The 21,735-nt window shown below is 43.5% G+C and overlaps 1 protein-coding gene across 4 annotated transcripts; it reads right to left on the bottom strand.

Annotated features, from left to right (window-relative positions):
- Positions 1-559: 559 nt before the first annotated feature.
- On the bottom strand, positions 560-21,464 carry pou6f1 (POU class 6 homeobox 1). Of its 4 annotated transcripts, none has more exons than XM_061685585.1 (11): positions 21,133-21,464; positions 20,458-20,537; positions 14,200-14,365; positions 13,968-14,107; positions 12,768-12,996; positions 9,815-10,080; positions 9,595-9,723; positions 5,622-5,855; positions 5,398-5,533; positions 5,149-5,317; positions 560-4,395 (listed from the first exon to the last, which is right to left on the bottom strand). In XM_061685585.1, exons 2-11 carry the CDS (start codon positions 20,509-20,511, stop codon positions 4,050-4,052), a joined length of 1,869 nt encoding a protein of 622 aa, XP_061541569.1. In that variant the 5' UTR covers positions 20,512-20,537; positions 21,133-21,464; the 3' UTR covers positions 560-4,049. The 4 variants fall into 4 exon arrangements, with proteins under 4 accessions (XP_061541569.1, XP_061541563.1, XP_061541579.1 ...); XM_061685579.1 differs by having other exon boundaries at positions 5,398-5,554; XM_061685595.1 differs by lacking the exon at positions 21,133-21,464 and adding an exon at positions 15,153-15,232 and having other exon boundaries at positions 5,398-5,554; positions 20,458-20,523.
- Positions 21,465-21,735: the final 271 nt, after the last annotated feature.

Consider the following 21,735-nt stretch of genomic DNA (forward strand, 5'->3'; position numbering starts at 1 on the left):
ACCTTAGTTTAATGGTATTTAACAATATTTTATATCTTCCCATAAAGCACATAGCAGGCAAACCCAAACATATGTATTATTTAGATGTATGACCGCCTTCTCAGAATAGCAAAAAAAAAAAAACAGAATTTACTTGGCATCTTTATTGACACCTGAAGAGGTAAAAGATGTTATGAATGATTTTGTACTGTCCAAGTTACAACCATGTTGGTGGGCCATTCGCACTCACATTCACAACTTCTGGCAATTTAGAGACTTCAATTAACCTACCATGCATGTTTTTGGGAGTCGGAGGAAACCGGAGTGGCCGGAGAAAACCCACGCAGGCACGGGGAGAACATGCAAACTCCACACAGCCGGGGCCGGGGATTGAACCCCGGTCCTCAGAACTGTGAGGCAGACGCTCTAACCAGTCTTCCACTGTGCCGCAGAGTAAAACAAAAAAAATTGTAATTCATATGGCCCACCAGCATGGTTGTAACTTGGACAGTACAAAATCATTCATAACATCTTTTACCTCTTCAGGTGTCAATAAAGTGCAAAGAATCCTTGACAAATAACACTTCTTCTTTTCCTTTCGGCTTGTCCCTTTAGGGGTTGCCACTACGCGTCATCCTTTTCCATGTAAGCCTATCTCCTGCATCCTCCTCTCGAACACCAACTGCCGTCATGTCTTCCATCATGACATCCATCAACCTTCTCTTTGGTCTTCCTCTAGCTCTCTTGCCTGGCAGCTCCATCCTCGTCATCCTTCTACCAATATACTCACTATTTCTCCTCTGGGCGTGTCCAAACCATCGAAGTCTTCTCTCTCTAACTTTGTCTCCAAAACATCGAATCTTGGCTGTCCCTCTGATGAGCTCATTTCTAATTTTATCCAACCTGGTCAACATCTTCATTTGCTCTGCTTCCTGTTGTCTCTTCATCTCCAGCTCTGCTTCCTGTTGTCTCTTCAGTGCCACTGTCTCTAATCCATACATCATGGCTGGCGTCACCACTGTTTTATAAACTTTGCCCTTCATCCAACCAGAGACTCTTCTGTCACATAACACACCTGACACCTTCCTCCACACGTTCCTCCACCCTTTGACGAATCTTTATTCCTCTGCTTTCCAGTGCATGCCTCCATCTTTCTAACTGTTCCTCCACCTGCTCCCTGCAGATCACAATGTCATCTGCAAACATCATGGTCCATGGAGATTCCAGTCTAACCTCATCTGTCAGCCTATCCATCACCATTGCAAAAAGGAAGGGGCTCAGGGCCTGATCCCTGATGCAGTCCCACCTCCACCTTAAATTCGTCCGTCACACCTACAGCACACCTCACCGCTGTTCTGCTGCCCTCGTACATGTCCTGTATTATTCTAGCATACTTCTCTGCCACTCCAGACCTCCGCATGCAGTACCACAGTTCCTCTCTAGGTACTCTGTCATAGGCTTTCTCTAGATCTGCAAAGACACAATTTCTTCTACTCTCCCTCCTCTCTCATTTTCCTCATTCATCAACTATTCTTTCCATCTATCTAGCACACTACTGGCACCAGTCAACATATTTCCATCTCTATCCTTAATCACCCTAACCTGCTGCACATCCTTCCCATCTCTATCCCTCTGTCTGGCCAGCCTGTATAGATCATTTTCTCCTTCTTTAGTGTCCAACCTGGCATAGATGTCATCATATGCCTCTTGTTTGGCCTTTGCCAACTCTACCTTTGCCCTGTGTCGCATCTCAATGTATTCCTTTCGCCTCTCCTCGGTCCTCTCAGTGTCCCACTTCTTAGCTAACCTTTTTCCTTGTATGAATTCCGGTACTGTGCGGTTCCACCACGAAGTCTCCTTCTCTCCTTTCCTGCCAGAATATACACCAAGTACTCTCCTGCCTGTCTCTCTGATCACCTTGGCTGTAGTGGTCCAGTCTTCTGGAAGCTCTCTCACCTCTTCCCGAAAAGCTGCACAACACTCGTCCTGTCTCAGCTTCCACTACATGGTTCTCTGCTCTGCCTTTGTCTTCCTAATCTTCCTCCCCACCACCAGTCATCTTACACACCACCATCCTATGCTGTCGATCCACACTCTCCACGACCACAACCTTACAGTCGGTAACCTCCTTCAGATTACATTGTCTGCACAAGATGTAATCCACCTGCGTGCTCTACCTCCGCTCTTGCAGGTCACCCTATGTTCGTGCCTCTTCTGGAAAAAAAGTGTTCATTCGAGCCATTTGCATCCTTTTTGCAAAGTCTACCACCATCTGTCCCTCCAAGTTCCTTTCCTGGATGCAGTACTTACCCATCACTTCTTCATCATCCCTATTTGCTTCACCAACATGTTTATTACAATCTGCACCAATCACGACCCTCTCTCTGTCTGGGATGCTCAGAACTACTTCGTCTAGCTCCTTTCAGAATTTCTCTTTCGCCTCTAGGTCACATCCTACCTGTGGGGCATAGCCACTAATCACATTATACGTAACACCCGCAATTTCAAGTTTCAGCCTCATCACTCGATCTGATACTCTTTTCACCTCCAAGACATTCTTAGCCAACTCTTCTTTTAAAATAACCCCGACTCCATTTCTCTTCCCATCTACATCATGGTAAAATCATTTAAACCCTGCCCCTAAACTTCTAGCCTTACTGCCTTTCCACCTGGTCTCCTGGAAACACGATATATCAACCTTTCTCCTAATCATCATGTCAACCAACTCCCGAGATTTTCCTGTCATAGTCCCAACATTCAAAGTCCCCACATTCAGTTCTAGGCTCTGTGCTTTCCTCTTCTCTTTCTGCCGAAGAACCTGTTTTCCACCTCTTCTTCTTCGACCCACAGTAGCTGAATTTCCACCGGTGCCCTGCAGGCTGATGGCGCCGGTGGCGCCTTGACAAATAACACAAAGATTAAAAATAACAACTGCCAGTTAGTAGAAAAAACATACAGCACATGCAACACACTCACTCAAGTCATTACACACATAACTCATAACATATGCAATTCCATCAATTTTATTTATACTAGATTCATTAAATGTATCTAAAATATGTTATTGGTGTAGGGTGGTTTTCAAAGTTAAATTGTTAATATTCTAATAAAGTTCATTTGTATAAAATAAATAAATAAATAAATAATTCATCTGACTTGCGATGAAGAGTAATGTTTGTTATCACCGAAAAAAGACAGGAGGCAGGAAAACAGCAATAGGTTGCGATTAAATCATTACTTATTGAATTAAAACACTATGCTTGCATTAGTGGCCATATATGGAATAGCCAACAATTACGTTATAAATCATCAACAACGGCTAGTATGAAAGTATAAAGATCCAATACAGTTAACTACCTTCAACTTTTATGATTATCAAGAAATATCAAACAAAAGATTGTCCCTGACCTGTTGCAGGATTGAGTTGTGGCTCAGTAGATGAGCAGCTAATGGAAGTGTTCATTATGGCAATCAACATGTTACAGTGGAACCTCTAAAGTCCCTCCAATTTGAACCAATTTTTCCGAGGGTCAAACTGCCACTGTAAAAATACCATTATTCACTGCATCAACATTTTTTAAAGGAACTGTTTACAATCTTAACTGTAAAGTGTAAAAATAAGTGTTCAACCGTAAAACAACAGCCCTGTCTTTGATACCAAGCAATGACACTTAAGTCTTTTTGCCAAATAACCCCAAAACGCAAATGAAAAAGAAAAATACTGTACGCAGTTAATGCTTTAATACATGCTGAACTGAGGTCCTGTGATAACATCTTGCATTCAAAGTTTGACATTTTGTACAACTTCTGGAGGCCTTTTTGCCAGAAAAGACCATTGTGTGTTCCACGTTAGAGGTTCCACTGTACTCAAATATGAACAACAATGCCACTTAACAAATTTGTATGACTTACCTGTGTGTATGTTATTATTTGGAGGAGGAACCATGCACACATACACTCAGTCTTAGAACTAAAGGACTCATTTTAGTACTGTACTTGCATTGAATCTTAGAGTGTGTAACTTCCTTCATGTTCTCGTATTTACAGCAAAGTCTGCAAAATTCCATTTTCTACTGGACCTGGAAAATGTTAATTTTGCTCGTGTTTTTCAGCGTTTGTCGCCGGTTGCAAAACCAAACCCGCACCACCTCCCGGTCATAGTTCAGCTCCTTTGCGATTTCTGTGATCTCCTGGCCTGTCGGCAGGGAGTTCTTCTCAAAGTAGGAGTTGAGGACCTCGATTGCTTGAGGCGTGAAACTGGTGCGCCGCTTGCGTTTTTTTGACGGCTCGCCGCCGACAAACTCCATCAGGTTCTGTTGGCCCTTCTGGTTCCAGTGCTCGGCTTCGGCAAGCCACTTCTCCAGCACCGGCTTCAACTTCTGGGCACTCTTCGGGGTAATATCCAGCTTTTCAAACCTGCGGCAGAAAAACTTTTCATTCAATCATATTGATTAAATTACACATTTAAATTGCGTAAGAATCAAAACATGAATTAAACAGGAAAGAACAAGGCTTTCTGTATTTCTGGTTTGAACTGACCTGTGATGAAATTCATTATAAATATTGTAACTATATCCAAACGTACAACACTGACTGGTATAAAGTGAAAGGAGTCAGGTTTGCATCTACCCCGACAAGACCCGATGGATTTTGAAATATAGCATGAATAGTCCATATACACTAGATTTATTTTAGGGAAATTAAAGGAACACAACTACAAAGGGACTCAAACCTTCAATTTTCTAATCCGAAGTCAGACGCCTTATCCATTAGGTCACATAGTCCTTGATATGGCTGTCATAGTGTTTGTTGGTAACGTTAACATATCCTACAATTGGCACCTATGACCAGACACCATGACCTGTATGTTTACATCATAAATACAAGATATCTGTGATCATTAATAACTGGATGAACAATCACATGACACATTTATGCTCCGTAGAAATCAAAACATGAACTCAGCAGGGCAGAACAAAGCTTACTGTTGTTGCAATTACATCCAAACGTACAACCTAGACTGTTGTAAAGTAAAGGATTACCAGGTTGGTGAAAATCTTTGGTTCCTTGGGAGCATTTCATTGTAAATTTTTCCTCTCACTGGAAATGTGTTAAATGCCCTATCCCTGTTTGCAAAAAAAAAAGATGACAAAAACAGGTGTAATTCACCTGCAAATGGCAGACTGGCTGTAGGCTGGGCCCTCTGTGGCAGTCAGAGCCTGTCCCACTTGAGTCTGCGTCAGTCCCAACGAAAGCCGCCGGATTTTGAAATTCTTGGCAAACTCTCGTATTTCTTCCAGATTGATGCCCTCCTCACTGCTGGCGGCCTGATGGGGCTCTGCCGGGAGGAGATTCATAAAGTACATAAAACTGGAGGGTACATAAAACTGTTTGCGTAAGAGAAGCGGATGTACATACTACTGACAAGCTGGCCCACTTTTGCCATATCGCCACAGGTGATAGGGAGCGATGAGGATGGCGAGGTGGTGCTCTTGAGGACTGACGGCTGTGGGGCGATGACAACTGGCAACTGGGTGGCAGCTGTTGCCGGCGCCTGTGCATGATCGTGTACAAACTAAACAAATCATTACCATTTTCAAACCAAAAGATGCAAAGTAAATATGACACAGCAGCACGTGTACCTGGGGGCTTGGTTTGCAAGGTGTGGGTGGGACAGCAGCTTTGGGCAGAACAGCAGCAGATGCTGCGACCGAGGCAGCTCCATTCCCGACCGTGGCAAAGATTTGGCCCTGGGTGTTAAGGAGCAACTGTGGGGTGACTGTCTGAACCTGCAGACCCTGGAGGGGGAGGGTTGGAGTGGCAGCCCCCCCAGCCAAAGAAGCTGGGTTTACCAACAAAGGAAGAGTACCTATCACCTGGGAACAGTGTAAGAAAAGTGTCTAATAGGCAGAACATAAGCAAACAGTACCACTGTCTGTCCCCTGTCCCACAGTACGAATTGTCGATGTTTATAAGTCAGGTCATTTGCCTTTGAGGTGTTAAAAAAAGCTTCAATTAATAGTTGCATTCTTTGTCGCAGTACATAATGTTGCATCATGCAAAGAAATCTATGTCAATAGCACATCATACACTTCAAATAAACTTACTGCTCATTGCTCTGATTAGATTGCTCTGTTAAAACTAAACCTTTTTTTAAAATTTATAAATTAGCAAAAATAACATCTTTAAAATAACATTACCTGCATGGACCCTGCAGGCCGCCAGTTGCTGCATGCCTAATCTAATACCATGCATTGGTATTTTCTTTAATTAGCACGGCACTTGAAACCATTTTATCTCATATTTGGGAACCATACATCATATGTAATCTTTCACTTTAAGAGAACATGTGAAACTTGACTTTTAAACTTCTTGTATTAAGTTAGTTGGGTCTCAGGAATGACTGCCCACCCATCAAGTGTGAAATGAAACAACCAAGTCAATCTTGTCTGCCAATTTCTAGAAATTTGTCTGAGCGAGCCATTCTGAACTTCTGAGCTGAACTGGAGCTGACGCTCTAACCAGTCGGGCACTGTGCCGCCCCATTCTGAACTTCTACAATAATTCACATAATAACTTCCACCTGCATCAACATTCTCCGCTCATGATTAGACAGCTCTTAGATCTGCTATTGTCAAGAGATAACCAGAGTACAGCGACGGACTACACAGAAACACTATCAGTCAAAGCCAAAAGGTGAAGGCGAGACATGTTCTCACACCGCGAGAGAGAGCGAGATTTCCCTGACGAAAACTTGGCGACAACGCTGCGAGATCAGATTAGCAACCCTGAGACTTCATTTCCTTCTCATCCACTTTTTTTCCTCTTTTTGTGGGGCTGATTATTATATATATATATATATATATATATATATATATATATATATATAATCCATCCATCCATCCATTCTTCCATTTTCTGAGCCGCTTGTCCTCACTAGGGCAGCGGGCATGCTGGAGCCTATCCCAGCTGTCATCGGGCAGGAGGCGGGGTACACCCTGAACTGGTTGCCAGCCAATCGCAGGGCACATACAAACAAACAACCATTCGCACTCACATTCACACATACGGGCAATTTAGAGTCTCCAATTAATGCATGTTTTTGGGATGTGGGAAGAAACCGGAGTGCCCGGAGAAAATCCACGCAGGCACGGGAGAACATGCAAACTCCACACAGAACTGTGAGGCAGACGCTCTAACTAGTCGTCCATCGTGCCGCCTCATTAAGCCATGAAAGCAATAAAAACGGAGGTAGAAGTTGTCAAGAAAGAAAACAAAAACAAAAAAACAAAACAAAACAAAAATCAAAAAAGCAATGCTGGATTTAACAGTCAAGAACCACAGAGTAATATTCACACTTACATCTGTGTGTGTATCTGTGGATGTGTGGAATGGATCTAGCTGCCAGCGTTCAAGGAGCACAAAAAAGCCTATGACATCAGCGACGGCGAACCCCCCAGGGAAAAACTTTTTGGAGTTCAAAACAGCAGATTTCGCTGAAAGGCGACTGATTTGCTTGTATGCCTTTTGATCTGAGGTGTGCGTCTCTGAGGATGCTGGGCCTGTTTCCCCCACCTCCTCTCGGGTCTGGTTGTATCCGTGTTGCCCTCCTGGGGGGTGCCGATCCCGGGGCTGCTCTCGGTCCCTGGGTGGCCTGCTGGACCCTCTCTGGGAGCCTCATCCTGAGTGGGTCTTGCCGGGCCCGTAGGAGTCTAGCCTCTTACATCACACACTCTGCACACTTTTATTACTCACACTGTACATATTTTGCACATTGGGCATATTCACATCTCATTCAGGGTCCCCTGGGGGCTGGCGCAAGGCATGAAGGGGTGGACACCGGGCCGGGTCCTGGCACAGCTGTGCTGGTCTCCGGTCTCGTCACCCCCCTTCTCTGCCTTGTCTTCCAGTTTTAATGCATCATACACCCTTTAGTGGGGGGAGGGCAGTGTTGGGCTGAGGACGACACTCGGGCAAGTGTTCCGGCACTCTGGCCTGCTCTCTGGCCCACCATGCCTTTCCCTCGCAGATTTTTAATGCACCACATACATTCGCACATCCTTAGGGGAGCGGTTGGCTTGGGTGGGGGTGACGGTTGCGGGTCATCATTCCCCCTTGACCGTCTCGCCTCACCCCCGTCTCCCTAATTTTAATGCATGACACCCCACCACACACGATCACGGTACATGGATAATGGTTGCCAGTCGGGGACCTGGTAACCATAGTAATAGGGTGGGTGGTCGGTATTCACATTTCTCTTGGCTTGACTCCTGGGGCCTGCCCCCCTTCTTCGGTTGTCGGGCCGCGGAGAAATCGGGGTCCCCCCCTCCCCACCTTGGGTCCCTGTCTTCCTCTCCCCTCTCTCCTGGCACCCACGCCCGTCATTGCTCACGATGGGCGCGATTGGTTGTGGGGGTCGGTGGTCCAGTACCCGTGCCCCTCCCTTTGGAACTGTTTGGGGCGCTTCAGTTGGGCTAGAGGATCGCCCTGGGTCCTGGGTGGCGTCTCCCTGGCTGGGACGCCCGCGGGATGGGCTCGCTGGCTTGGCAATCCCTTGTAGGTGGAGGGGGTCGGGCCCACCCTTCCTGAATGTGCCAACACAGCAACTCCATACACCAGTTGTCTAACATGCATTGTGATATGTTGTTCATTCACTAATAAGTCCCATAGACACGCTATAGGCTTGAATTGCTTGTGCTGGGACCACTAATAATAACAACACAGGTTATATTAAGATATCAACGCACAGGTTACTGGTGTTTAGACACGATACAAATTATCCCACCGCACCACTCATTGGTAGCACTGCCTTGCTCATTTGCCACATCTTGTCCTGTCCTCCCCTTTTCTGTTCTCGCTCATGTTTTTTTATTGGTTAGTTGTTGCATGTCCACACCGGGTGTCTTCACCCCCAAATATCGAGACTGTTTAATTATTGTTCTGCTGTGGTTCACACCCCTATTCCCCTTGTCCGTTCTGTCCCTCTGTCTGCGCCCTAAAATCAGAATAATCAAAAAATAAGCAGAGGGCGTATTTCAAACTCCCCTGTTGCACAACAAAACTGTTCCGGCACAAGAGGCAAATCGATCGCCCATTCCGCATGGCCATGCAGCTGAACAGGACAGGTTTAAAAAAATAAATACAAAAATTAAAAAAATAAAGCTAAAAGGTAACCGGAGTTGCAAAGTTAGCCCACATTAGCATTAGCTAACAGTGTTACCAGCATTATACTGTACTTCATTTGCTAAGTTGTCACAATTGGGGTTGGGGATATTTGTATTTGGAATGTCATGCACCACACCACTACATTAAATGTTTAATCTAATTTGGTAGCTTGGTGAATAAATGCTATATCCACGGGTGAAAACACAATGGAATCTGGACCACCCCCCGCCAAAACAGAGAATTTAATGCCAAGTGTGAGAAGTGGATATCAAGTGTGCTGTGATTCTTTCTATTTTGTGTGTTTTTTCTTTTCCTTTTTTAACAGAGTGTCAGAGGTCTATTATTAAAACACCTGGGAATGTTTTTAAAAGGTGGTGAAAAAATGCAAATGCCTCCTTTTCAAAAATCGGTTGTATTCCCTTTGGCTTTAAGATCATTCCTCAGACCAACCTGTCCCTGTGTGGTTGTAAGGATCTGGCTGGTGATGGCGGCCATGTTGGACATGGCGTTCGTGATGATGGGACTGGACGTGAGGGAACTGAGAAACTGGGTCTGCGCTCCCAGTGATGCAGCATTGATCTGAGGAGGAAAAAAAGATGTTTTTAATGAAAAGCTGGAAAGTAAAGGGATGCGTAAAGTTGGAGGTAAATCTCAGTCTCGACTTCCTTACAAGTGCGGGATTGATGGAGAGTCCTGCTGTCTGCAGCGCAGCCACTGATATGTTGGACTGAGCGGCCACAGTTGCTGCTGGAGTGGCTTGAGCCACTTCCTCTTGCGCAGCAGAGATGACAGCGGCTGGGGTCGACTGAGACATCAAGCCTCTGCAAGGCTGTTGCAATGGTGTGTGCACCGGCTGTATGGAACCTGCTGGAGGCTGGAACACAGCCTGTGTGCTGGTTTGTAGCTGAGGCTGAATTGAATTCAGAACCATTGCACCTGAGGGGACAAATGACCAAGAGCACAATTTTTGAATGTGATTCTGTGAGACAAAGCTGAATTTAAGTATTTGAACATAAGATTACTGTTCAGTTTTATGACGGTATGATGTGCATTTCAAGGTTCTGAACTAATTTGCGCAGCGCATTGGCCGGCACATGGCTCAAGAAGGCCAATCAGTTACTGCCATGGTCATTGTTTCTTATTTGATTGTTCTATATCTATGGCCTGTAAGTGTTCTGTCTCTCTCTCGCTCTCATACAGTACTTTGATCCACTTGCTTTTACCAACAATTAATTATATGCCACCAAAATGAAAATAAAGGAAAAAGCAAAGACAATCAAGACAAAACCAAATCAACCTTACTTTTAATCAAGCGTTGACAACCTTGGATAATGAGCATAATGTTTTGAGCAGATGATTGACAATAATACATTTCCACTGAACAGAGTCTGATAGATGCATGTGGGTCAAATGCTGATTTCAATGTTGAATATTGCATTTGCTTTGATGACATTGCGAGATTCATGGAATCGTTGTTTTACCTTGTTATCTATTGCATGTGCTTAAGTTTTCCAATAGTGATTTGAAATTTGTTCTTGTGAAATACTTGCTCATGAATAAAAACACGGAAACGTAACACATGGTTGCGTTTGGACAGTGAAGATATCCAGTTTCATAACCTCCTGAAGAAATATGGCAATTTGGTCTCAGAACATGTCCATGTTTACGAATGAAAACATGTATCCCTATTCATTCCAATGGAAAATGTTCACTGAATATTTCCCGAATTCCTCAGTTGAACTTCACAGCTCATGATATCAAAGTCATAGTTTAATGGATAATAGTAATAATATTAGTAGAAAGAAGAAGAAGAAAAAGAACACAAAATAAATACAATAATAATAACAATAATAATAATGGCCATTCAGAGGTCGTGGGTTCGTTTCCGGGCTTCAGTGTGGAGTTCCCGTGTTCTCCCGTGCTTGCTTGGGTTTTCTGTGTGTATTTGGGTTCTCTCTTACAAAAGCATGCAACTGAGGTGAACTGAAGACTAATTTGTTCTTACGTGTGAAATTGTGACTTTAAGTGTGAATGGTTGTTTGTCTAATGCGATTGGATGGCAACCAGCGGTGTACCCCGCCTCTTGCCAGAAGTCAGCTAGGATGAGCTCCAGCACAACCGCAACCTGAATGAGAATAAGCAGTTTAGAAAATGGATGAATGGACAATAATAATAATGATAATAAAAATCTGATTTTGACCCACATGGAGTGTTGCCAGTTACCTTGAAAAAGTAACTTAGTTACTTTACTGATTACTTGAGCTAAAAAGTAACTTAGTTACTTTTCTGATGACTTGATTTCAAGAGTAACTAAGTTAGAAAAAGTAACTTCTTAATTACTTTCAGCAGCTGCCAAGTGGCAGTGTTATCACTTATCCACAGTACAAAAAAAAGCATTAGCATAACCATACCCATTACTTGGTAATGTACGCCACACAAGTTACAGAATAATGTCATCTTGATCCTGTTCTTTCGGTCACGACCCACAGCTCGTGACCATAGGTGAGGGTAGGAACGTAGATCGACCGGTAAATTGAGAGCTTCACCTTTCGCCCTTAGCTCCTTCTTTACCACAACGGACCGATATAAAGTCCGCATCATTGCAGACGCTCCATTGATCCGCCTGTCGATCTCCTGTTAGGAGAGCCCGCCTCAGAGATCCCAGACTCTGCTTCCTCATGGTAAGGGGTGTCGGTGGAATTGAGGAGGTCTTCGAAGTATTCGCCCCACTGACTCACAACGTCCCAAGTCGAGGTCAGCAGCGCCCCATCCCCACTATACACAGTGTTGATGGGGCACTGCTGCTCCTCCACATCGAGATGAGCCAGATGAGGTGGCTGGGGCATCTGATTCGGATGCCTCCCGGACGCCTCCCTGGTGAGGTGTTGCGGGCACATCCCAACTGGAGGAGACCCCGGGGACGACCCAGGACACGCTGGACAGACTACGTCTTTCGGCTTGCCTGGGAACGCCTCGGGATACCCCGGAAGAGCTGGATGAAGTGGCTGGGGAGAGGGAAGTCTGGCCGTCCGTGCTGAAGCTACTGCCCCCGCGACCCGACCTCGGATAAGCGGTAGAAAATGGATGGCTGGATGGACACTTCGGTATGAATAATTCACTCACAATACATTGCGCATTTAACATGCCAGTAAAACTGTATTCCTAATGTGTAAATAAAAACTTAACAAAAACAATCAAATACACTTTTCACTAAAGGAAATAACAAAAATAGTGTGGCAACAGTGAAACTGTGCATTTCTTTGCACTTTTATGGTACTGCACTATCACTGTGCATTGTGTAATAAACAACAATTTCCCAATCGCTTTCTTCTATTTGTTGGAAAAAAGGGTGGTCTCCGTCAAATGCTTCTGCACACCTGGACTGCTCTTTGTTCAAATCACCAGCTACAAATTACTGTTTGGTGAGAGACATTAATGATGCAAAAGTAACTATTGTTGGATTGAAGCAGTAACTGTAGTCTAATTACCTTCCCGGGAAAAATAGCGCATGCCTTCACTCGTTACGCATATTTTTTTAGTTTTGGCATTACTGCCCGCATGCACCAATCAAGACTCTGTTTGGCACTGTTATCATTGCCGAGCATCATCATCACCATCTTTACCTTGAAGGCCAGCGAAGGGCATCTTAAGGAGGTTTGTGGGCTGCGAGGCGGAGGCGGAGAATCCAGACAGAGTAGCTACATTGGTAGTAGGCAGGGTGAGAACAGCCAGACCCCCCTGGCCACCAATGGGCCCCGCCATACTGATGGGGATGAGCAAGGGCTGGGCTACAGAGCCTGTCTGGGCCAACATGCCCGTCATCAGAGCGGCCAGACTTTCTTGGGACAGAACCTGTGTAGTAAAACAGCCCATTAACTCAAACAATGTCAGTACACTCCTTAAGCAAATCTTGATGATCATGTAGAATTTGATGGATTTTATAATCACATCAATTTGTGGATACTGTATCTGGGCTCAAAGTTTACCAATTCCTGATTGCCCAGTACAAGTCAAAAACAGTCATGGGCAAGCTAACAAAACATACAGCATTCCCGATTGGGCAACTGTCTGAAAAAAAATTATTGTCGTCTGTAGGGATGTCACAACATTCATGATATCACAAAATTAAAAGTGCCTCAATAACGTTGTGGCATAAAATAATGAGCTGTTGTGCTTAAAATGTAGTTTTATGCCCTCCATACAAAGCAATGCCGCTTAGCCAAGCTGCGAGAGCACTTCACTGCCTCATTTGAGTGTAAACGCACCCAATTGGACGCAGAACCCGTGTGACAGGGGCGGGGTTCTGTTGAATACTGAATTCCAGCCGAAAGGGCGACAAAATTTATGGATTATAGCTTTAACTGTCTTATAGTACTTTGTAGATAGTGTGAAAGTTGACTAAGTTAATGTTTGCATAAATTAGGTTCTGTGAAATCAATGATGTTGGTAATCAAATCATTGTTAGTATTTTGTTGAAATTGTGACATTTGATTAATGTAATGTTACTATTATCAAGGAGAAACCACAGGAGCAACTTAAAAAACCTCCACTGTGACACAGTAAAACTGTTCCGGCATAAAAGGGATACAGATCCTCCTTTCTGCCTGACCTAACAGCCGAACTGGACAAAAAAACAAAACAAAAAAAGCATCATTAAGATAATGTTATTGATTGCATGATATCGATCGATTGATTCTTAATAATGTGGAGTTTGATCAATCTAATGTTTTCATCAAATACCAAGTGATCTTGACATGGAAAATCAAATGTAACAGTTGATTTTGAGAATGGTGATGTTTGATAGTGAATGCATAAAGTCATACCTGCGGACAACCTTGTACTGTGACGGGCACAGTGGCCGCAGGAGGCTGCGGCAAGGATACACTGATGGGCACAGTCGGAGTGAGGGTTTGGACGGTGGGGGCTGGCACCTCTCCGGATGTCGCTTGCTGTTTGCCAGCGACTGCAGGAGCACAAAGGGTGAGGTGGCGGGACTGGCGCATTTTATTCAAGCGCAAATTGAAAATCAAACGTGTAGCTTAGCTTGCATCTTACAGACTCCCCCAGCATGGTTGTCCCGTGGGCGACTACTCTCAGGTTGAGCCCCTCCCTCCTCTGTTTTTCCCTCACTCTTCTTCCCTTCAGGTATCGATGAAGACAGAGTTGCATCAACCTCAACCTCTAGCACTCGTATCGTCTCATGGCGAGACATCACGATGACCTGGAGATGACGGTACGGTATAATGTGTAACTGAGGATTGATTCACATTTTATTCTGTTCTATGGATCATTTGTAATTATGTGATAGACAAACTACAAAACTTAACCACAGTTTCCCACCACATGGCCATTATGTCTCTTGCATTCAAGAGAAGCTGGAACGTAGGAAATATCACAATTGAAGCTTGCAAGTCCTAACCTGAAAGGATTCCAGTTGAAGATAAATGGATAATGGCAAACGGTGGAACTTTCAAGACAAATGTCTCAGCTGCCCTACAACTTGGAGTTTTAACAAACTTGGAGAGGAAATACACCTCCAAAGTCTGAAGTTCGAACCACCTCTCAAGAAGTGTCTTTGGCTTTTTTGGGGATACAGGGTGCCAGTAGTGTCAGAGAGGACACATGATGATGACCATTAAGTTGAAAACTGCTTCGTCAATAAAGTTATTGTTATATCCATATTTGAATTCTGAACAACCGATTCATTAATTGATTACTATGCCCTTCCTTGGTTTGCACACTGGTAAAACTCATCAGGAGAAACTGGTATATTTATTGGATTTGTTTGTTTACATGTTGCTGTAACTCACTTTCGAACAACAGTATTCAGCCAGGCTTTGTGCAACTTAATTTAATACAATATGTATCTGAAAGGTTCCAGACAGACTAACTCACTAATTTGATTTGATTAACATGCACATGCTGTATGAAAGTTTGAGAAGTGATGTGACTAGAGGATGAGGTGCAGCGAGAGAGAGAGAGAGAGAGAGAGAGAGAAGGATGCATACCTGGTTGCCTCTGGCAGGAAATTTCAAAGGGCAGGTTTTAAATGGCTGAAAAAAGACTTCTGAGCTCAGACTGTGAACAGCTAAAGGAGGACAAAGAAGCCTAGCATGTTAAAAGACAAATGAGGAGAGCATGAGTAACGCAACATAAGCAATGGTAAGCATCAGCCTACAAGCAGCGCAAGCAATGCTTTCTTTCAAACATCCCTTGGGACACTAGTAAAGAGCAATGCTTACCATCCACACACAGCAACCGTTTTTAGACCATGCAATATGAAAGTGCTGCAGGGTGGAATTAATCAAACATAAAGCACACAAAGTAGGACAAGTCGACCAATGTGTTATTTTTTCAAAGTTTGGCAAAAGATCCATAGGTGTCACTTAATTTTAAAGCGGGGGTGTCCAAACCTTTTCTTCTAAGGATGCCATGGCCAGTTTGAGATTCTTCATGTTTAATTTAAAAGTCACATGCCATTTTTTCCCCACAATCTTTGATGTCCTTTCATCGGGTTTGCAAAATAATTTGGGTTGGAAATGCCCAGAATGATGTTTTCAAGCTATTCGAGTTAGTGTTTTAAGCCTGGAATTTGAAACACCCGGATTTGTCATTAATATGCGACATCTAAGCCTTGCTCTGATTGGATTGCTTATCTTCCCCAATTTGAATACATAAAACAGCTTGGCTCTCAATGGTCCATATCACGGTATCCACTAATGTCTAGAAGCTTGAAGCAGGCAGGCATTCATAACAATGTTGTGTCCTTCTATGTCTTACTGTCATTGTGAAGCACAATACACAACGCGTTGGATTGTTGGCCAACAAATGCCTCTTTTTCATTGTACCGGTTTTACCTCCAACCACCATCGCTCCACCCAGTGTGGTCGCTTCCCCATTACACTTTTTCCGGGCCGAGCGGTGACAATGGCACTGTTTTTCAGAACCTCCTCCGACCTGGTTCTAAAACGCAGGCCGAGGAGGGCTGTGACGTCACTGGCAACTGATTGGTCGAGAGATGTAGGCATTTCTTTAAACGTAGTGACTTGTCAGTTTCACAATCATGGCGTCTAAAGGCTGCCGCACATCGTACGACCCCGCTGAACCTGACTGAACAGTCATGCAGTGTGCGTGATTTGGTGACTGGCCGATCAATCTGCAACTGGTTTTGCCACGATTCAAAATTTGAATTAACGTTGCCGCAGATAGGCTTTCGCTCACGGGGAAAACACATTTCCGTATTTAGTGAGCCACACCGTCTCAAGCCATATATACACTAAATAGTATATAAAGCATCAAATATTGTGTTTCACATCAATACGTTACTATATTCATATTCTATAATGGACCTGTGGATGAAAAAGCAAAGCTTGTGAGCAGAATGTATGGGAACGTACGTACACACCGCGTACGTTCAAATGAATGGAGCCAGTGAGTCTCCTTTCAAAAATCCACCCTCTCTCTTTAGCAAACTGTTTTTTCCTTAACTATAATCTTTTTATGGTTTAAGGAATGTGATAAGTACAAGCCCAATTCCAATGAAGTTGGGACGTTGTGTTAAACATAAATAAAAACACTTCAGAAAACCAATGTCAGTAAATACAGTTCGGCGCTACATCCGTAAGTGCAACTTAAAACTCTACTATGCAAAGCAAAAGCCATTTATCAACAACAGCCAGAAATGCCGCCGGCTTCTCTGGGCTCGAGCTCATCTAAGATGGACTGATGCAAAGTGGAAGAGTGTTCTGTGGTCCGACGAGTCCACATTTCAAATTGTTTTTAGAAATTGTGGACGTCGTGTCCTCCGGGCCAAAGAGGAAAAGAACCGTGGCACCCACCTGTTCCCAATTAGTCTGTTCACCTGTGGGATATTCCAAACAGGTGTTTGATGAGCATTCTCATGTTTCTCAGTCTTTTTTGCCACCTGTCCCAGCTTTTTTGGAACGTGTTGCAGCCATAAAATGCTAAGTTAATGATTATTTGCTAAAAACAATAAGGTTTATCAGTTTGAACATTAAATACCTTGTCTTTGTCGTGTATTCAATTAAATATAGGTTGAACATGATTTGCAAATCATTGTATTCTGTTTTTGTGTTTAACTTCATTGGAATTGGGGTTGTACAAGATACTGAATACACTGCATCAAATGCCTATACAGGTCGGCGAGGCATCCACTTATGAATCGCTCATGTGCGGGGGTGCGTCGGCATCAATACACGATGGTTCGGTCCAGTCGGGTTCGTCCACGTCGCGCAGTGTGCAGCAGGGTTAAAGCAGTTTTTGTTATGTGGTCGACTGAGGAGGCGCGGGCATTTTTATCCATATTGGCCGAAGATGAAATACAGCGAGAGACATGAAGGCGCGACAAGGAACGAGCGCATCACCTTCTTCTTGATCCCACTCCAATCTCTCCCACTTTTGATTGGTGCCTGTTGTAATGGAAATGCAATGTAGCCCAGGCCAGGCCAAGCGAGGCTGGGGCAGAGCTGGGCCAAGCCGTTTTTGAATTTGTAATGGAAAAGCTGCATAATAGGGAACGTGATCTGAAAGAGGACGTGGGTGAAAATGAAAAGATATTTGGATGTTATGCTTGTCATCCGCTCCCATTCATTTGAATGGAACCTGCCACAACGATCATCGCTGGCAACGATGAAAGCAAGCTTTGCTATTTCACCCACCACAGTTACTGTACATTAAAAGTTTGAAATATAGTTAAGCAGTGTTGTAAAACACAACATATGTATACTTATAGACTGTATTTGCATGGCTGAGACTCGCTCGCTTAAAACCTGGCAATGCTGAGTTGCTGTTCAGCTGAGATGAGCGGGTGGGTACGAGGGCTGCACGATACTGGAATTTTTTTTTTTCTTTTTTTTTTTTTTTAAACCTGCGATACATATTGTCATGTAGAATAATACAGGATCAGTGTTTGGAAAGTTCATTTTCTACAAGAACTAGTTCAAAGTTTGGTTCATAGTTCCAAAAATGAGTTCGTTCAATTCAATTCAATTCAATCCAATCCAATCCAATCCATTTTCTGAGCCGCTTCTCATCACTAGGGTCGCGGGCGTGCTGGAGCCTATCCCAGCTGTCATCGGGCAGGAGGCGGGGTACACCCTGAACTGGTTGCCAGCCAATCGCAGGGCACATACAAACAAACAACCATTCGCACTCACAGTCACACCTACGGGCAATTTAGCGTCTCCAATTAATGCATGCTTTTGGGATGTGGGAGGAAACCGGAGTGCCCGGAGAAAACCCACGCAGGCACGGGGAGAACATGCAAACTCCACACAGGCAGGGCCGGGGATTGAGCCAGTCGGCCACCGTGCCGCCTTCGTTCAATTCATAGTTCATAATTCAAAATGAATGGACTGAGTTCACCGTTCCAAAAACAAACTAGTTCATAGTTCTTTTTTTTACAAATATGTTGCTGACGGGCTATTATCCTCAAAATACTGGCATTTAATTTCCTCATTGTGGCCACCCATTCAGTCCACACCAGTAGCCAGCTGCAGCTTTTACCCTACCATCTCAAAAACATGAGGAAAAACGTGTTTGTGTTTTTTCAAAATGAGAAATGAAAACAAAAAACAGGACTTCTGTTCTTAATGTGCAAACACACAACATGGTATGGCAGGAACAATGTCGAAAGGGCATTGATAACTTTGCATTCCTTGCTGCTTTGGCTGACTGTATTAACAAAATCCTTGAGCTACTCTTACATTACAAAACAAAATAAATTCCATATCATCACAGTGTGATCACATTCTGATACAAATAATTTTCCTAGAAATCAATTTTTACAATTCTATACTGTAATACAAAAGAACACATTTACTCCAATTTACACAGTGTACCTGAACACACCTTGCATACTCAAGCAGCTGCCGCGTGCCTCCCTACATAAGTTTCATTCTGAAGCGCGAAATAGGAACTGCAGCATGCACATTCTTTCTATTAGCATGGCTAAACAGGTCCCTCTGCTGGTAATTTTTAATATTACAGTTGATTCACTGTATATTACAGAACACCAACATCGCAGCAGACCCTGTGATGTGACCACTGCGCACATGTACATCATGATGCCGATGCTCAAACAAAATATCGTGCAGCCCTAGTGGGTACCAACCACAAAGTGGACAGGTAGTTCGATTATTGATTGTCACGACCATGTCAGCGATTTCAAGTCCGCCTGTTTTGCAAGTCTTATGCCATTTATTACAATCTGCATTCAATTAACTAACTGCATAGATGTCAACCTTAAATTATATCACAGAATCATTGTAATTTATGTTATGTATAAAAGAACTTTTTTTTTTTTTGATGGCATGGGACCTTTAACTACGCTAAAACCAATGCATTAGTGTAAGTAAACATGCTAATATATTATTTTATATACATATATTAAATGTTATATTTGTAAATATGTTTTTTTCTAATAACATATTAGAAAAAACTATTCCGACTAATTCAGGGTGGACACCACCTCTCGCCCCAAGTCAGCTGTGATAGGCTCCTTCGCACCCGCGACCCTTGTGAGAATAAGCGGTACAGTAGATGGATGGATGGAATTATCTTGTGGTGTGAGGTGCGTTAAGAACGATTTTTCCTCCCGTATCAGCTTGGAAAACAGTCGGGGCCAGCAATCATAGTGGTTAAACTTTTTCAGTCTTTACAATCACAAATCCTTATGCGGGAAGTCACGGACTCCTTGACTGCGCGAAGCCACAGACTCCTTGACTGTGATGTGAAATGGAATAATAGCAAATTAGGAAGTGACATGAAGCTTGCGCTGTTGCTGAACACAAATAGAAGAGTAACTGCTTGTACTGAGTGTTTGCATAATGCATCTCACAAATCATTCGCCACAATAAAAATGAGGAAAGACGTTTGCAGTGTCGTTACCAGATATGCTAACAGTAAATCTAGTTTCTTCTTCTTCCATGTTTTGTTCTACTACAATTTCTTATTATTCATATTTTTGAGAAGTCTGGATGCAATTCTGCACCATGTTGTCTGTCACAAGTCAGTCTTGGTACTGACAATTTACATGTGTCTTGAAGTGGAAGACTCATGACTGTCATTGTGTGTGTGGTCATCTCAAGTCCACCACACACTATAGGAGAAGTAAGAACACATGCGGATTGAATTAAAAAAAAAAAAAAAAAAAAAAATTAAAAAAGGCTTAAGATGTTAAGATTTGGTTTACGTTTATGACAAAGTAAGTGCACATCTAAAATGAGCCTGGTGGCTTTTTAATGGACGTAGTTGTGAGCAGAGGTAGAAGGCATTCTTTGGAAAGTGAGTTACCTGCTCGTTGACAGCAAGCGGGGCATCTGTGTCAGGTAGGTCCTGGGACTTCATGGTTTGGCTGCACCACTTCTATCCTCCTGGGTTGCAAATAAACAGTCAACTCGGTCCGTTTTAATAAATTCATTTTCATGGAAACACATGGAACGTTTCGTATTCGTGGCTATTTATGGGGCAGACTATTTAGAGGGGCCTATAAACAGGGCCCACTGTGTTGCACTTGTCTGCAGAGGAGGTGGGGGCTGGAGGACTTCCACTGATGGCGGGCATGAGGCGAATGCAAAAATTGACAGCAAAAAAAAATAATAATAATAAACAAATCGGGATGGTTCATTTCTCGCCACTGGAGTGCAGTTAAAGACATGCGGATGTGCCAAAACTTTAGCGGGTGTTAATGGTCTCGCCCCCATGCAACACCCCCCCATCCGGACCAATAAAAGTCTCGTCGGTCACTTTAGGACATCATCATAGACTACCATATTCGCCATTACGAATCGGAGTCTCCTTATCATAAATATATAAATTATGCTAATTGAGAGCATTGCATATTAACCCAAACTCATTTCCTGTAGCAGTTTGACTGCTGCCCGCGAATGAGGCGACAGGAGTCGTGTTTTTTTTTTTTTTTTACAAGTATTTTTTTTTTCTTTTTTTTTTTTTTAACGGCCAACTTACCGCTCCTATATGGTCCTTGTCACAGTTTGGTTCAGTCGCAGCTAATTAAAAATGCATGTCAGCTCCCAGACAGGCGCAGTGGCTGCACACACAAAAGCCATTTGCATTGATAAAAAGGAGAGCTGCAATGTTTTGGGGGATCTTGGCCTCTCGTCTCGCCTCGCCGCGATGCCAACACTTGGGCTCATCCCCCCCCCCCACTCCCCAAAAAACGCCTCCAGGCGCCTCACAAGCTCCCATGTGAGGCACAAACTCGGTGAGAATCGGCAGAAATGTGCCCTTTTTGCCACTACGTCATGAACATAATTTATGCAAGAAAAAAAGCTTGCATTGAAAATGTCTGCCGCGAGTTGAGAGGCGCCGTGGCGCTCTTAAAGGGCCAGTGCACAAAATACACCACAGACAAGCATCATTGGAGGACAAACTCAGCAACCGGGCTTATTCTTCATTTACTTTAGTTTCAAATGAGTAGGAACACTTCTAGATATGTTGTTGTTGCTAAATTTATCTTGAGAGCAAAACATTATTGCTGCATAGGTAATGCAATACATTTTGAGGTTTCTTACATCAATTTTAAATTCGACTGTACTAGACGTGGCAAAT

The sequence above is a fragment of the Phycodurus eques genome, chromosome 1 (assembly GCF_024500275.1).
Source record: "Phycodurus eques isolate BA_2022a chromosome 1, UOR_Pequ_1.1, whole genome shotgun sequence".
In the NCBI taxonomy this organism is placed as follows: Eukaryota; Metazoa; Chordata; class Actinopteri; order Syngnathiformes; family Syngnathidae; genus Phycodurus; species Phycodurus eques.

Bases quoted from the DNA above. Each gene is read 5' to 3' on its own strand.
- pou6f1 (XM_061685579.1), bottom strand. From the start codon at position 20,511: ATGAAGTCCCAGGACCTACCTGACACAGATGCCCCGCTTGCTGTCAAC. The intron at 9,724-9,814 runs GTAAGGAAGTCG...TTTCCTCCTCAG, and splicing joins TCTCCATCAATCCCGCACTT to ATCAATGCTGCATCACTGGG. The intron at 5,856-9,594 runs GTTGGTCTGAGG...CACTGTTCCCAG, and splicing joins TTACAACCACACAGGGACAG to GTGATAGGTACTCTTCCTTT.